The following is a 14,365-nucleotide window of genomic DNA, read 5'->3' on the forward strand; positions in this document are numbered from 1 at the left end:
GATTTATTTTTGAAAGTTTTTTCCCCCTGTTTTAGGTTTACTTATTTTCTATGTATGAGTGTTTTGTTTGCATGTATGTGTGTGTGTGTTATTTATGTATGCCTGGTGCCTATGAATGTCAGAAGATGACACTGGATCCCCTGGAACTGGAATTATAGGTATTTGTGAGCTGCTGTGTAGGTGTTAAGAGCCAAACCTAGGTCCTCTGCAAGAACAGTAAGTGCTCATGTTGTCCCATTGAACCATCATCTCTCTAGCCCGTCCTTTATTTATGTATTTATTTATTTTTATTATTTCTATGCACAGATGTTGTTTATGTGAATACAAGCACCTGAGGAGGCCAGAAAAAGATGTTGCATTCCTGGGATCTAGGGTTATTGATATTTACAAGCTGTTTGATGCGGGATGCTGGAGACAACTCCAAACCTCTGCAAGAACAGTATAGGCTTTCAACGGCTGAGCTATGTCTCAGGTCCATTGCGTGTCTTTCCTGAGGGTTGTTGTTCTAGTATCTCTTGAGCTCCACACAGGCCGTGGCCCCAGGATAATTCTCATTTCGTTATGTAGAAACGGAGTCTCAGGCTAGAGCAGTCACACAAGCAGGAAGTTCTGTAGAAAGAGTGGGCATTTGGGGAAGGGGTGGTTAGTATGGTAGTCTCTCTTTTTGCTGCTTTCAAAGCAAAAAAGTGGGTTGGAAGGGACAGCTGTGCTTCCTTCCTACCTGGTACCCTGGGCTCAGAAACCACTTAAAGGCAGTCCAGTGCCATACTGCAAGCTCCCAGAATGTGAGCTGAGTGCAGCCAGCTGTGTGCAGTGAGGTCACTGGGACTGAGCAGGGCATTATGATTGTATAGAATGGTCTTGTAGGATGACCAAAGGACTCTCCGAAGTTCACCTGACACACCTCCATGCAAGGGACTTTGTAACTTTAATTTTTTTTCAAAACTCTCCTTTTAATAATGGTTCTTAAACACTTTAACCTCCCTTCTAGCCCACCACACACCAAAGGTAGTGGAAAAGAAGGCTATGGGGGAAATGGACCTGTTTAGAAATGGTTCTTTATGCCAGGGCAGTGGCGCACACCTTTGATCCCAGCACTTAGAAGGCAGAGGCAGGCGGATTTCTGAGTTTGAGGCCAGCCTGGTCTACCTAGAGAGTTTCAGAACACTCAGGGCTACACAGAGAAACCCTGTCTCGAGGGAGGAAGGCACTAGAGAGGTGGCTCAGCAGTTAAGAGCACTGGCTGCTCTTCCAGAAGTCCTGAACCACACAGTGGCTCACAACCATCTGTAATGGGATTCGATGCCCTCTCCTTGTGTGTCTGAAGACAGCTACAATGAACTCATATACATAAAATTAATAAATAAATCTCTTTAAAAGAATGAGTCTAGTATTTATTTATTTATTTATTCATTCATTCATTCATTCATTCATTCATTCATGTATATTAGTACTCTTTTGCATGTCCATGCCTGAATGGCAGAAGAGGGAATCAGATTCCATTATAGATGGTTGTGAGCCATCATGTGGTCACTGGGAATTGAATTCAGGACCTTTGGTACTGACTTTTGACCCTTTGTTCAGAGCCCTGTTTCAGCTCTTCTCTGAACCCTTTGTGCACTTGTCATTGAGGCTCCCACAGAAAGTTAGGTCTGATCCCCAGGGGCTGCAAGGATGAGATCATATTGCCCAAGGCTTTGGTTTGTCTTCTCCTTGGGATAAGTGGAGTCCTTGTGCCAAGGGCACTGAGGAGCCTGGTGGAGATTCTGCAGAGCAAAAGAAGGGGATTGGCCGCAACTGGAGGTTCGAGGACCAGCACCAAGATTCACTGTGGTTCCGTGTATCTCCATGCAAAGGGACAGAGTGGTGGGACAGACTTTCTGCCTTAGCTCCTGAAAGTCTAGGAAAGGTGAAGCTGAGTCCAGGGCGTTTTCTTCTTAGCTAAGCAGAGGGGCCGAGCTGGGAACCTGCAGTCCTCATGGCCAGATAAAACTGCCCATTTTGTGGGAGGAAAATAGAGCTCTGCGACACTCAGGACTTAGGCCAGGTGGTGTGTGATAGCCCAGGGTTCTCTGCACCTCTCACGCTGCCCCTGTCTCCAAGATTGGAAATTTCTCCCCAGGATCTGGGTCAGGTCTAGGGTGGATGAGGAGTGAGGTGGATAGAGTTCTCTGAGCTCCTGTCCTCCAGCGTACAGAAGGGTAAAGTCTGATAGAGAAAAATGCACGTTGCCCCAGAGCTGACAAGAAATCTATGGAGATGGTAGGTACAGGGGGAAGGGAAGGGCCTGTGAGTATTCAGGGCTGAAGGATCTGGCCAGGCAGGAGAATGGCCTGGCCTCCCTCTTTCCTTTGCTGTTTTCCTGAAAGGGAAGAGGAACCGTTTAAAACAGGAAAATGGAAGTTTTGTCTTTGAAAGGCAAGAGGGAAGGAAAGTTCCTGGACTACAGCTCCCTCTTCCTTCTGTTTGGTTCTGATGCCATCTCCTGATCCTGAAGCTATGTCTGGCTGTGGGAACCCCTGATGGGACTTTCCTGACCCTAGCAACATTCCTTAAGTGTATATGGTACAAGAAAACACCTTTTCTTTCTTTTTTTTTTTTTTTTGAGATAGGATTTCATGTATCTCAGACTGGCTTGAACTTGATAACGGCTGGAGATGACTTTGGACTCCTGCCCCTGGCCCTCAGAGTTCCTGGGATGTGTAATATGGGAATTTACATGCCTGCTTTTTAGCACTTACTGGGTCTTCCAAGTGAGAAAGTTAAGTCATTGATGGGGCAAGAATTAGCTGGCTGGTGCTCTCATGGAGGTCATGAGTGGGCTCAGCCCCTAAAGACCTATGTGGTATTTAAAAAATTTTTTTTTAAAATGTGCATTGGTGTTTTGCCTACATGTATGTCTGTGTGAGGGTGTGAAATCTTGGAGATACAGACAGTTGTGAGCCGCCATGTGGGTACCGGGTCCTCTGGAAGAACAGTCGGTGTTCTTACTTGCTAAGCCATCTCTCCAGGCCCCAGTATTTCTAATTTTTGTAAAAAAAAAAAAAAAAAAAAAATTAAAATAAAATTAAGTTGGTCAGTCATGGCACAGTACTCTAGAGCAGAGGCAGGCAGATCTCTAAGTTCAAGACCAGCCTGGTCTACAGAGCCAGTTCTAGGATAACAAGGGCTACTACGTGAAGAACCCCTGTCTTGAGAAAATGAATGAACGAATGAATGAATAAATACTAAAACCCCCTAAAATTTAAGAAGATTTATTTTGAATTATGTGCGTGTGGGTTTGTGCAGAGTATAGGTCCCCACAGAGGCCAGAAGTGAGTGTCAGATCCCCAGAGATGGCGTTACAGGTGCTTATGATTTGCCAGCATGGCTTCTGGGAACTGAACATTGTTCCCCTGCAAGATCAGTATGTACTCTCAACTAATAAGACAACTCTCCAGCTCCCTCCATGCCCTTTGATGATGGATGGCTTCCTAGGTCTCCAATGGGGACGGCTAGATCCTGACTCAAGGCTCTTATTGCAGAAAGGTCCAGTCAGAATCTGCTGTGGTGTGGCGGCTATGCTATGTCCTGGCCAACACTCAGAAATACCCTTGCATAAGATCAGTCACCGTAGGGCCCTGGGACCTGCCCTTTCATCCTTAGAGACTCTGATAGCATGGGAAAGTACTCAGCTACGCTTTTCATAACTTGGACTAGAAAGTGTATAGGGAGCTGGCATTGGATCTGCGAGAACTCTCCTGTTAGGGTCTGTAGAGATGACTTTCAGACTCAGGCCTGCCTCTCAGATGAGCCCCAGGCAGAGAGCTGAGCTGAGTGGCCCAGATTTGCCAGCAGGCTTCAGAAAGCTCAGAACTTATAGACACCCAGAGCCAACAGCCCAGACTTGCTCTGTTGGGACCATATTCATGAGATCATGGGTCTCTAGGTACAGGGAGCACTTCAGACTTGTCATCTGCTGCAGTCGCCCATCCTGGCCATTCTTTCCTTTCACGCAGTGGGAGGAGCAGTTTGGACACGGTGAGGAGGATTCTAAGCCTAGCGTTCTGTCCATCTCTCTTCATTCCCTGCAAATGCTACAGCTGGCAGAGGAATTCTCTGCGAGAGGCATGAAGGAAATCGGTTTCAGCACAATGTAGTTAGCTGGGCTGGTTCAAACGTCCAGAGTCAGACCCTAGAACACATAGAACGTGTTGAAGTACCGTACACGTCGGAACCAAGTTTCCTGGTGTGATGCAGTCCTCTGTGCACATAGAGGCATAACTACATTGAAACTCACCTCGAAGCACATTCCAATTTCTCCAAGAAGATGGGTTCTAGAGATAAGGTGGCCTGTGTTAAGGGCCTAGCAAGGGATCTGGTGTGGTCTTGGTCAGCTTAGACTTGGGGCTAAGGGTACAAATCACACGACGGCCCAGCAGGCTAGATGCCTCAACTCTAGTGGGCAGTCCAAACAGTGAGAGAGGTGTGAGGTGTGAGATGGCCTGGGAATGCGAAGCCTCCTAGCCTGCTTGGACTTTATCCTTGTGCTTGGACATTATTCAGAGGGCACTGAGTCCAAGAACAAAAACAGTAGGCCGGCTCCTGTGATTCCCTCAGGAAGGCCACACCACTGTCCTGGTGAGTGCTAATTGCTGATCATGGGGCCTGAGACTAGTGCTAGCATGGCTGGTTCCTAGAGACCTCAGAGGGGCGCTACTGTCATCTTGGTAAGTGCTTGAATGAAAGCAAACAGATAAATATATCAATAGATAAGTGGGAGGGGGCATGACTGTTCCTAGGGAGGGAGGGGAGATTTATTGTAAATATGAGAGAGAGAGAGAGAGAGAGAACATAGAGGCCAGGGTCCAGACTGAACATGACCAGCAACCTGGACTGGACCGTGTGAGAAGGGTGGAGAGGAGAAAGGAAGCGAGGAACCTTGAGCCGCAGCCAAGGAGGAAAAAAAGAAAAAAAAAACAACAAAAAACAAACAAACCCGGGACCTATAACCAAGATGGCTGGGTTATATAGAGAAGAACAGCTGGGGGAAGGGCACAGCCCTGTCGAGAGAGAAGTTTAGGGTAGGGGGCAATTCTGCTAGCCAGGAAGACCCTGCAACAGGTGGGGACTGAGGAATGCTGGGAGAACCTTGTGGGTGGCCAGGGCAAGGTGGAAGGTTTCTTCTTTGTTGTTGTTTGTTTGTTTTTGAATTCTCAGCAGGTCATCAGACAGAGGAGGAATGTTGAGTGGAAGGACTGGGGGTTGGGGGGAGAGGTTCCTGGGCACCCAGTGTGTGCGTTTGCTTGACTAATCATTGAGTGGCCCCAGAGGAAAGAATACCAGGCCTAGAGAAGTTCCTAAAGACTCCTTCTGTGCCAGGCATGGGTAACGGGTTATCGGCTTGTTTGTCAGAATGGTCCATTCAGAGCACTCTGCTGCTTGACTGCAGAAGTTAAGCCAGTCTCCTTGGTGGCAGGCTGTGTCACCCACACCCACGCTCACTTCTTTTGACTGTCCATGCCCGTGGGCGTGTCTGCCATGACACCTGTCCCTCATCCTATGCATTGCCCTACCTCTATATCACCGGGACAATGCTAGGAACATTGCAAGGGGCTTGACTCCATCATCAGAGAGGTCCTGAGAGGACAGTGGAGGGGTAGGGAGCACCTCCCCTCTCCTCCAGCCCTCTGCGCTAGAGACTGAGCTAAAGTGGCCCTTTGTACTTTGTCTCTGGAGGCCCCAAGCCTGGGTGGGAGGGGCTGGCACTGCTGGGACAAGAATGCTGACCTCAGCAGAGGGGGTTGAGGGGACTTTCTGAGGAGGGGGAAGGTGGTGGGATTTTTTTTTTTTTTTGGCACTGAGGTCAGGGATGGGGTCCCATCAGATATGAGTTCTTAGTGTCTGGGCCCATCCTCGGAGCCCCCCTAAGCCACCCGACAGAACTTGTCACTCTGTGCATGAACCCTTCTTCCAGGGTTCCTTGGGTCCTTGCAATGTTTGGTTCCAGTCCCCAGCAGCTGTTTACTGGGTTGTGGGGGCGGAAAGCAAAAGTGACCCTTCTCTCCTACAGTTGACATTCCTGAAGGCAGAGAGGCATAAACAAGGGTGAGCATCTCCCTCGAGGATGACCTGGGGGGAGGGGGAGGGAGAGAGAGAGAGTTTTGGGGGCCACTGGTCAGGAAGGCCTTGGGCAGTGACATCAGAAAGAGAAGCTGCCAGCACTGAGAGATCTGAGGAGGGACAGTGCACCAGGAGGCGGACAGCATTGAGGACTCCAGGGTGAGGCTTACTGGGCAGGAAGAATAGGAAGAGGAAGGTAAATTCAGTAAAGATGTGAGAGCCATCTTAGCAGGATCTATGGACACCCAGAGCAGCCTTGGGTTCATTCTGGGTGTGATGTGCCATGAGCCACGGGGCTAAGAATGGGAGATGCCCAGATGGGGACATTGTAGTGGCCCATGATGATTAGAGAGGCAGAGGAAAGCCAGTGAGCATGGCTGTGGGTTTGCAGAAGAAGAAGAGAGATCGAGTATCCTGCCAGACATGGTGTGAGGCTACGTGGAGAGGGAGTCTTAGGGACTTGTAAAACAGGCCCTTGTCAAGGCTCCTAGGTGTCATCCCATTTAGTTCTTGTGAAGAGAGGGGGTGGCTGGTTTGACTCTGTAGGTAGGATCTCTGAGGTTACCTGCCTAGGATCACTTGGTGGTGGGGACAGAGAAAGGACAGACTTTGAGTCTAAGTCCCTTCAGCTCAGAGTTGAGCTTCTCCCCAACACTACTGCAGGGGACCAGAAGATTTCTTTTGTCCCATCCTCTCTGGCCTTGGCCTTAGTAAACTGAGAGGCACCCACTAACTACCTAACTTCAACCTCATGGTGCCCCCCTGACACTGTGCTGTGGGGGTTGGGGGTGTTACTGGTACAAGGAGCACCCCGCTCTTCATTCCATAGCTGCGGAAGTCGATTCCTGACAGAGCTGGCCTCGGTGTGACTCTAGGATTTGCTTGGCTTTTCTGTTTCCTACTGCTAATGAGATAGGACCACCTTTCCGGGTGTGGGCAGCTTGAGCCTCGTAGGTAGCAGGGAGTTGAGGGCCAGGGGCTCCTGTCAGATTCGTCCTCCCACTGGCCTCTGGGTTCCTGAAGATGCCTGTGAACAGTTCAAGTGGGTGTGGCTCAATGAGGAGGCTCCAAGCTTCCACAGAATCTCACAGGAGCCGGGTTCACCTTCTTCCAATTGAAGCTGTTAATCATTAATCGCTTGCTCTCTCTGTTGTTCAGTTCCTCTCTGGTCTCGTCTGTTTTGAAGGTCAAACCCTGCCCCTCTCCTCAGACTCTATGTCAGCCTCTCACTAGAGAAATGGGAAGGGCCTTCATCTACAGGCAAGTCTTGGTATCTTAGCTCCCTGTCTCCTTCCCACTGAGGGGCTATGGGCAGCTGGGCCAGTATATGCAGCTGTGACATCTGGCAGATGGAGATGCTGCCACACAGAACAGGAAGGGCTCCTACCTGTGGGCATCCTGTTTGGTTATTGGTTTGTAGGATGTTTATTGCCTTGATGTTCAAGTGTATTTTGAGGGGCGGGGTTAGGACTTGGTGGTTACAGCCTGCTGGGAGGATCAAAGGTCCAGCTACCGAGCCAACTGCTTGGAAGTCCAGGGCCTTTGAGTGGTCTGAACTTGGGGACTTTCTCAGGGAGATGGAGGCTATCCTGAGGTGTAGACATGGGGAGAGAAACCTCCATGAGTGTGGAGTATTGTGTGCAAAGCCAAGCTAAAGCATGGCGACCCCCTGCCATGCCACGTGTGTGCTCAGAACTCTGCTCCGCCACCTCCAAAGCCCAGGTCTGTATCTACCGCAGAGGATGAGGGTTGTGGCTGGGCCAAAAATGGGACTACTAGGTAGTGTAGCAGCTGCTTGGGGATCTCCTCTAGGCTTCTAAAGTCTCATCTGTGGTCAACCACACAGATCTCATTCCTCCCCCCCCCCCCCCCCGTGGAAGGAGAGCTTCTATACCACACTACCCCGTGGAGCTGTGGGTACTGAGCTGTGTTTAAAGGAGGCAGCACAGGTTCTCACCCTGGGCTTGTCATCCTGGGTCCCTCTACATAGAGATTTTGGTCCAACCTAGCACTTGGGAATTAAAGGATGGAGGATAGAAGAGAGTTCAAGGTCTTCCTTGACTCTCAAACAAGTGGGAGAGCAGCCTGGGCTACATGAGACCCTGTCCCAACACAAGTGCACACAGAGACAGACAGATTGATAGAAAGAAAGGCAGAGAAAGAGACAGAGAGCTTGCTTGCATGCTATACGAATCATTCCGATGTTATCTCTGGTCGTCTTCTGAGAGCATCCTTGGGGGAGTGTGGGAGGGGTGAGGGGGGGTGGGAGTGGGCGTGGTCCTTTAGGCTCTCCGCCCTGAGAATGGACAGAGGAGGAAGGTCTGAGGTTGACTACCTGCACTTTGGCCTTGACAGCTCCAGGAAGGGAAAATGCAGGTGCTTCCTGCCTCACCCAGTACCTGGCTCCTCTGAGAGCTGGGGCTGCCCCTCCAGCTGCCTGGTCACGTATTTTACATTTGAGGAGACCTGAGGCCTGGAACGAGGTGGCTCTAGGAAGCCATTCCAGGTAGATAGCTGTGTTGGCATGGACCTGCCTGAGATCAGCTCATAGCCACACAACTGACAGACCTGGTTTGGCCTGGGGCACGGAGGAAAGAATCGGTGGCTACAAAAGCCAGAAGCTGGGACTGAACTGGGGGCCTCCAAACAGGTACCATATTGTGGAATGGTGGGCAGAGATGGCCAGTAGGGACCTAGGCAGTGACTCTGTACAGGTGGAGGGGTGGGGAACATAAGCCTTAGGTAGGGTCAGTCGGCCATGGGGAGAGGCAGGGCTTACCCTTTGATAAGCCTTACCCCCTTACTTGTAAGTAGCAGTGAGTGGCTGCCGGCAGGATGCATACAGCATGAAGAGCTCTGAGTAGACTTCTGTGGGTATCTCTGGGTGGACTCAGGATAGGCCCCCATACCTCCCACAGTTGCGGGTCACTGAGAACTAGGGAACAGATTTGAGCCAGGCAGGCAAACAGGTAACAGCTGAGTAGCCAGAGCACTAACCTTGGAGCCCTCCGCCCCTGGCCTGAGTTCCCAGTGGTCAGGGCTGGGGTAAAACACAGGGGGAGGGTGGAGATGTGAACCAGGAGGTTGCTATGGAGAGACATGGACCAGGCACGTTAGGAACCGTCAAGGTAGGAATCAGCACTGTGTGGAAGTGTCCTGTCAGTCTTTGTGAAGCCCAGGTCATCCCTTGGATTTTCTCTAACTTCCTGGAGTATCAGTGACTCCCCTTCTCCACGTCAAATGGTGTGTGGCTTGACAGATGGTACTGTCCAGGATGACAAGTTCCTGAGGCTACTGGGTAGAGCTGAGGGGCTGCTGGCTGTCCCTTCAGACCTTCAGAGGACTTAGGGCTTTTGTGAACTGTGGTTTTAAAATCCCTGCAGCCAAGCCCAGTACATATACACCATGGGAACTCACACTGGCCTAAGCTATGGAGGCGGCCTCAGGCGGGGAAGGTGGTGTTTGGCAGGGTAGGCTTGTGCAGCGGGACCCTCGTGGTTGCCTGGTCACCGGTTTGAGGCAGAGAAACGCATGGCTTGAGAACTGCAGATGCCAGGCGGCCGCCAGCCAGCTGTGTGTCAGGACCTCTGTCCTCCAGAGGGTAGGGAAGAAGGTGGCACACGGTGTCTGGCGGCAGACAATACTCCAGCCATCAGCTGCCATGGAGGGAAGGATGATGAAGGTCTCCCACAGTCTGTCCACTCCTGCCTGGTTACAGGGCTTAGCTGCATCCTTCTGTATCCTTCACAGACGAGCTCTCTTCAGCTCCCTCAGCTGTCCTCTGTCCCTCTGTGCTGAGCTCCCTAAGGGTTTTTGTGTTAAAAAAAAATTAATAATCTGTTTTTTCTTTCCCAAGTCCTGCTCCCAAAATGACTCTGAGACTAAATATTTACTAATAAATGCCTAGGGAATAAACTTTGGCTCATTCCCTGACTAAGTCACAACTTATGTAATCCATTTAAACTATTCTATGTCTGCCATTTGGCTAGTTAACCTCTCCTTCAGTCCCCGCCTGCTTCTTCCTTCTCGGTTCCCTCAGCGTCTCTCCGAGTTCATCCACCCGATGGTTTACACTCATCTCCTTGGTCTGTTTTTATTTTATTTTATTTTATTTTATTTATTTTTTTTTTGTCGTCTCATCTCTCATGGCTCTCCCTGAGTCTCTCCTTCACCCCTTACCATTTCTCAGAATCCTCTCTCTTCCAGCCAGTGTCCCACCTTCTATTTCCTGCTTCAGCTCAATGCTTCACCCAGCCAAGGCCACATTTTCTAGTAGCACCACTCCTTATGGGCCTCTTGGGTCCATTTTCTTTCAAACCAACACATTCCTATCTGTAGTCCCCATAATCTTGTAGCCATATCATTAGTCCAACTTTAGAAGTTCCCATAGTCTATCAAAGCCTCGATCCTGTTTAAAAGTTCACAGTTGTCTCTTCTGAGACTCATGTAATCTCTTAACTGTAGTCCCCTATAAAATCAAAATAAAAAACCAGATCACATATATATCATATTCAAGATATGATGACGCAGGGTATACATTACCATTCCAAAATAGAGGAAAGAGAACATAATGAGGAAGTGCTGAAGCAAAGCAAGATGGAAAAGCAGCCGGTTAAACTCCAAACTCTGCATCTCTAGATCTGATGTCAAAACGTGCTTCAGATCTCCAACTCCTTTCAGCTTTGTTGACTGCAACCTACTTCTTTCTCTTGGGCTGGTTCCATTCCCCATTAGCAGCTTTCTTTAGCAGGTATTCCACAACTCTGGCATCTCTAACATCTTGGGGTCTCCGGGACAACCTAGGCTTCACACAATGGCCTCTCTAGGCCTCCATGCAAGGACACTCCTCACACGTGCCTGGCCTCAGTGGCTTTCCTTAATCACGGAGGGAGATTTCATCACCCCTTTCTCCTATCCTTGACTCTAAAGCCAGAAACACATGGCCAGGGCTGCCTAGCTCTGCTGTTTGCTGGGGCTGGAACTTGCTGCCCCCTTGTTCAACTACATCTCTGCTAGCTTTCTGGTTTTGATGGTTTCCTTCATTGCTTAAGCTTGGCTGTCCTGGAACTCCATCTGTGTAGACCAGACTGACTTTGAACTCAGAGAGTCTCTGTCTCTTGAGTGCTGGGATTAAAGGCATATACCACCAAGCCTAGACCTAAACTGTTCTTTAATTCCTTCTCACAAGTTAGAGGCTTAGCTGGGTGTGTCTCCCCCCTGAGGACACCACTCCTTTTAATCCATTTAACAACAGGATTTTCTTGAATCTGTTTATTTGCTAGAACACAGAATTTAGCTCCATTCCACTCCCTGGTGCCCTTTTCCCCCTCACCCTGTGCATTTTCTGCTTTTCCTTGCTCAGCTTGCTCCTCTTCATTATAGATCTGTATAAGAGTGACCACTAATAACCACACAACAGAGCTGATACTAGGCTATTTTGAGATTTCCTCTGCCAATGCTAAAACTCTTCAGGTTAGCCTCAGACAGATTTTTTGTTTTGTTTTGTTTTGTGGGGGGGGGGGGCAAGGGCAAAAAGCAGCCACGTTCTTCACCAAAATGTCACAAGGAAGGTGTTTGGGCTACATAACTAAAATTCTCCTCTGAAACCTCTTGAGCTAGGCTCCCACGGCTCAAATCACCCTCAGCACCACTGTTTCTGTGCTTCTACTAGGAGAGCCCATTAAGCAGTGCTCAAAGCAGTCCACTGCTTTTCCAACCCAAAGACCACCTTCCTCTAAACAAAAGAATGGTCAGGCCTATCAGAGCAATACCCCAGTCCCTGGTACCAACCTCTGTATTAGTTAGGGTTCCTATCGCTGTGAAGAGACACCATGACCATGGCAGCTCTTATATGGAAACCATTTAATGGAGCTTGCTTACAGGTCAGAGGTTTAGCCCAATATCTTCATCATCATGGCTGGAACCATGGATGGCAGGGTGCAGGCAGACATGGTGCCAAAGAAGTTGAGAGTTCTATATCCAGATGGACAGGCAGCAGGAAGAGCAAGTGAGCCACACTAGGCTTGGCTTGAGGATCTGAGACCTCAAAGCCCACCCCCGAGTGACACACCTCCAACAAAGCCACATTTCCTAACAGTGCCATTCCTTATGGGCTTACAGGGACCATTTTCTTTCAAACTACCACAGTTACCTAGACTGTACAGGACAGCAGTCTGCTAGGACTTATTAGCCCGCAACCATCCCACACTCAGATCTTTCCCTTCATCCTGGCTGTTCCTTAATCTGCCCCCATCACTCTAGTAGGGCTGGTACACTCAACCTACTGGCCTCTCTGCCTCTGTTCTCTCTAGGTCGATCTATTGCAAGCTTAATACAATAGTCACGGGCTGGTGAGATGGCTCAGTGGGTAAGAGCACCCGACTGCTCTTCCGAAGGTCCGGAGTTCAAATCCCAGCAACCACATGGTGGCTCACAACCATCCGTAAGGAGATCTGACTCCCTCTTCTGGAGTGTCTGAAGACAGCTACAGTGTACTTACATATAAATAAATAAATCTTAAAAAAAAAAATACAATAGTCACTAGTGCATGTGCTACCCCTCTGAGCCTCAGTTTCCTCAAGTGTAAAATGGGAGAATAGGCCCTATCTTGGAGGGAGGGGAGAACATATAGAAGCTTCTTAGCTGATGCCTGGCATATATATTAAGGCTGTGGTAAGTGGTACGTGTCACTTTTAGCATGCATTAAGTAAACCACAGGTAGGTCATGGAAGTCCAGGCTCTCAGTAGTCACTGCTTCATTGGTTCATAGTGAAACCCATGAAGGATGCTGAGTACAGCCAGCCTATGGACATGACTAATCTGTTTGCATCCAGCACTAGTAGAATTGTCCTGTGTCTCCACTGCCCATGGACCAGAAGCTAATGTTCTGGGTAGGGAGTATGGGGAAAGACAGAGTCCTGGCAGGACAGCTCTCTCAAGTACTTGCCAACCCCTCTGTAGAGGAGTTCTAGGTAGCCTGCAGGATGCTGAGGTCAGGCTAATGAAGAGGGCTTGGAGGAAGGGAAGGAGTCAGTCAGGGTGCAGGTGGTTGTGGGGTAGCAAGCAGGGGTGGGGCTTGCCTGAGGGTAGATATTGGATTGAAAGCTGTCAGTGAGGCTTCTCTCCTGGTACTGAGGCAGCCAAGGGAGCTGGGTACCTGTATGGGATCTAGGTGGTCTGGGCATCCATCACCCCAGACCACTGGTTGGAGCAAAAACTGCCCTTTGTGTAGCTTTCTTGGCCTCCCTGGACTTTGATGGTTTTGCCCACATAAGGTACAGTGGCAGTTGTCCCACGGTATACAGGATCACAGAGACCATCCAAGCAGGCTAGTATCCTTGACAGCCTTGACTACACTTTTTCCCCTGGAGCAGATGTTTTCCCTCTGGGTGAGCCAGGGAATAGAGCTGGTAGCCCTGGCTTTCCTCAGTCAGGATATTTGTGTATATCCTGGAGCGGGACCCCAGCCTACACCCCCACTAGGGAGTACTCAGATCTGTTTATTAGCTACCAAAGGATGCCTGGCCAGTCTAGCTTCCATCAGCTTCATTTTCTTACATGATAATGTGTAATCGTTGACCAGTTTCTAGCATAACTGACACCAATCCCTTCCATTCTTGGGGAATAACTCTATGCTGTGTAGCCCAGTTACTTAACATTTCTTTAACGAATGGAGACTGCAAGCCATACACTACAACAGCCTCTTTAAAATTCATTTCTGTTGGACACCATTATATCAACTGATTATAAGCATGACCACCATTGTTAGCAGAAGATATATGCTGTACAAAAATTGGGAAGGCTAAAGGTGCCTGTGTAGCCCAGACAAATCCTCTGGCAGTGCACTTGGCTAAACTCTAACCCATTTTCCCTGTACTGTCTCTTGCTCTTCCTGGCCTCTTGTCTCACGGAGGAGCTCTGGGCACCTGGCAGTGAAAGTGTGTGGAGCAGGGCAGAGTGGTAGTTCTTCCAGCCTTGTTTCCTGCCCTCTTGCATCATGCAGTAAATTCCTGGTCTCAGACATTAAGCCTGAATCCTGTTCTCCTCCCACTGGCTCTTTTTACTTTCCAAGTGTTTCTACCTCTATCTGCAAAGCCAACTCTGCAATCCTTTCTAACACAAGAAAATCGAATGAACCTTCTGAGATTTCAGCTTTCCCAAGTCCATCTGCAGCATGAGGTACAACCTTGGCTATCTCTGGACCACAGCTTCTTTGTGCTCTTAGAAAACACTTTCCAGAAGATTTCATCTCAGTGATACTGGT

The 14,365-nt window shown here is 49.2% G+C and overlaps 1 protein-coding gene across 7 annotated transcripts in view; it reads left to right on the forward strand.

Annotated features, from left to right (window-relative positions):
• The window catches only part of Mgat3 (mannoside acetylglucosaminyltransferase 3), a 41,869-nt gene that overhangs the window by 10,916 nt on the left and 16,588 nt on the right, over positions 1-14,365 (forward strand). The window contains exon 1 of one of the 7 annotated variants that reach the window (XM_006520556.4): positions 1,476-4,620. The exons of 2 other annotated variants lie outside the window; for them this stretch is intronic. Coding sequence is in view for 1 of the 5 variants with exons in the window: in XM_006520553.1 (XP_006520616.1) it covers positions 7,340-7,362 (23 nt within the window). In the remaining 4 variants the exon portion in view is untranslated. Of the gene's footprint in view, positions 1-1,475; positions 4,710-7,337; positions 7,363-7,584; positions 7,825-8,446; positions 8,753-14,365 lie in introns of those variants that run through there. 4 more of the 7 variants (XM_006520555.2, XM_006520553.1, XM_006520557.4 and 1 more) reach the window with 4 other exon arrangements.

The sequence above is a fragment of the Mus musculus genome, chromosome 15, assembly GCF_000001635.26.
Source record: "Mus musculus strain C57BL/6J chromosome 15, GRCm38.p6 C57BL/6J".
Classification (NCBI taxonomy): domain Eukaryota; kingdom Metazoa; phylum Chordata; class Mammalia; order Rodentia; family Muridae; genus Mus; species Mus musculus.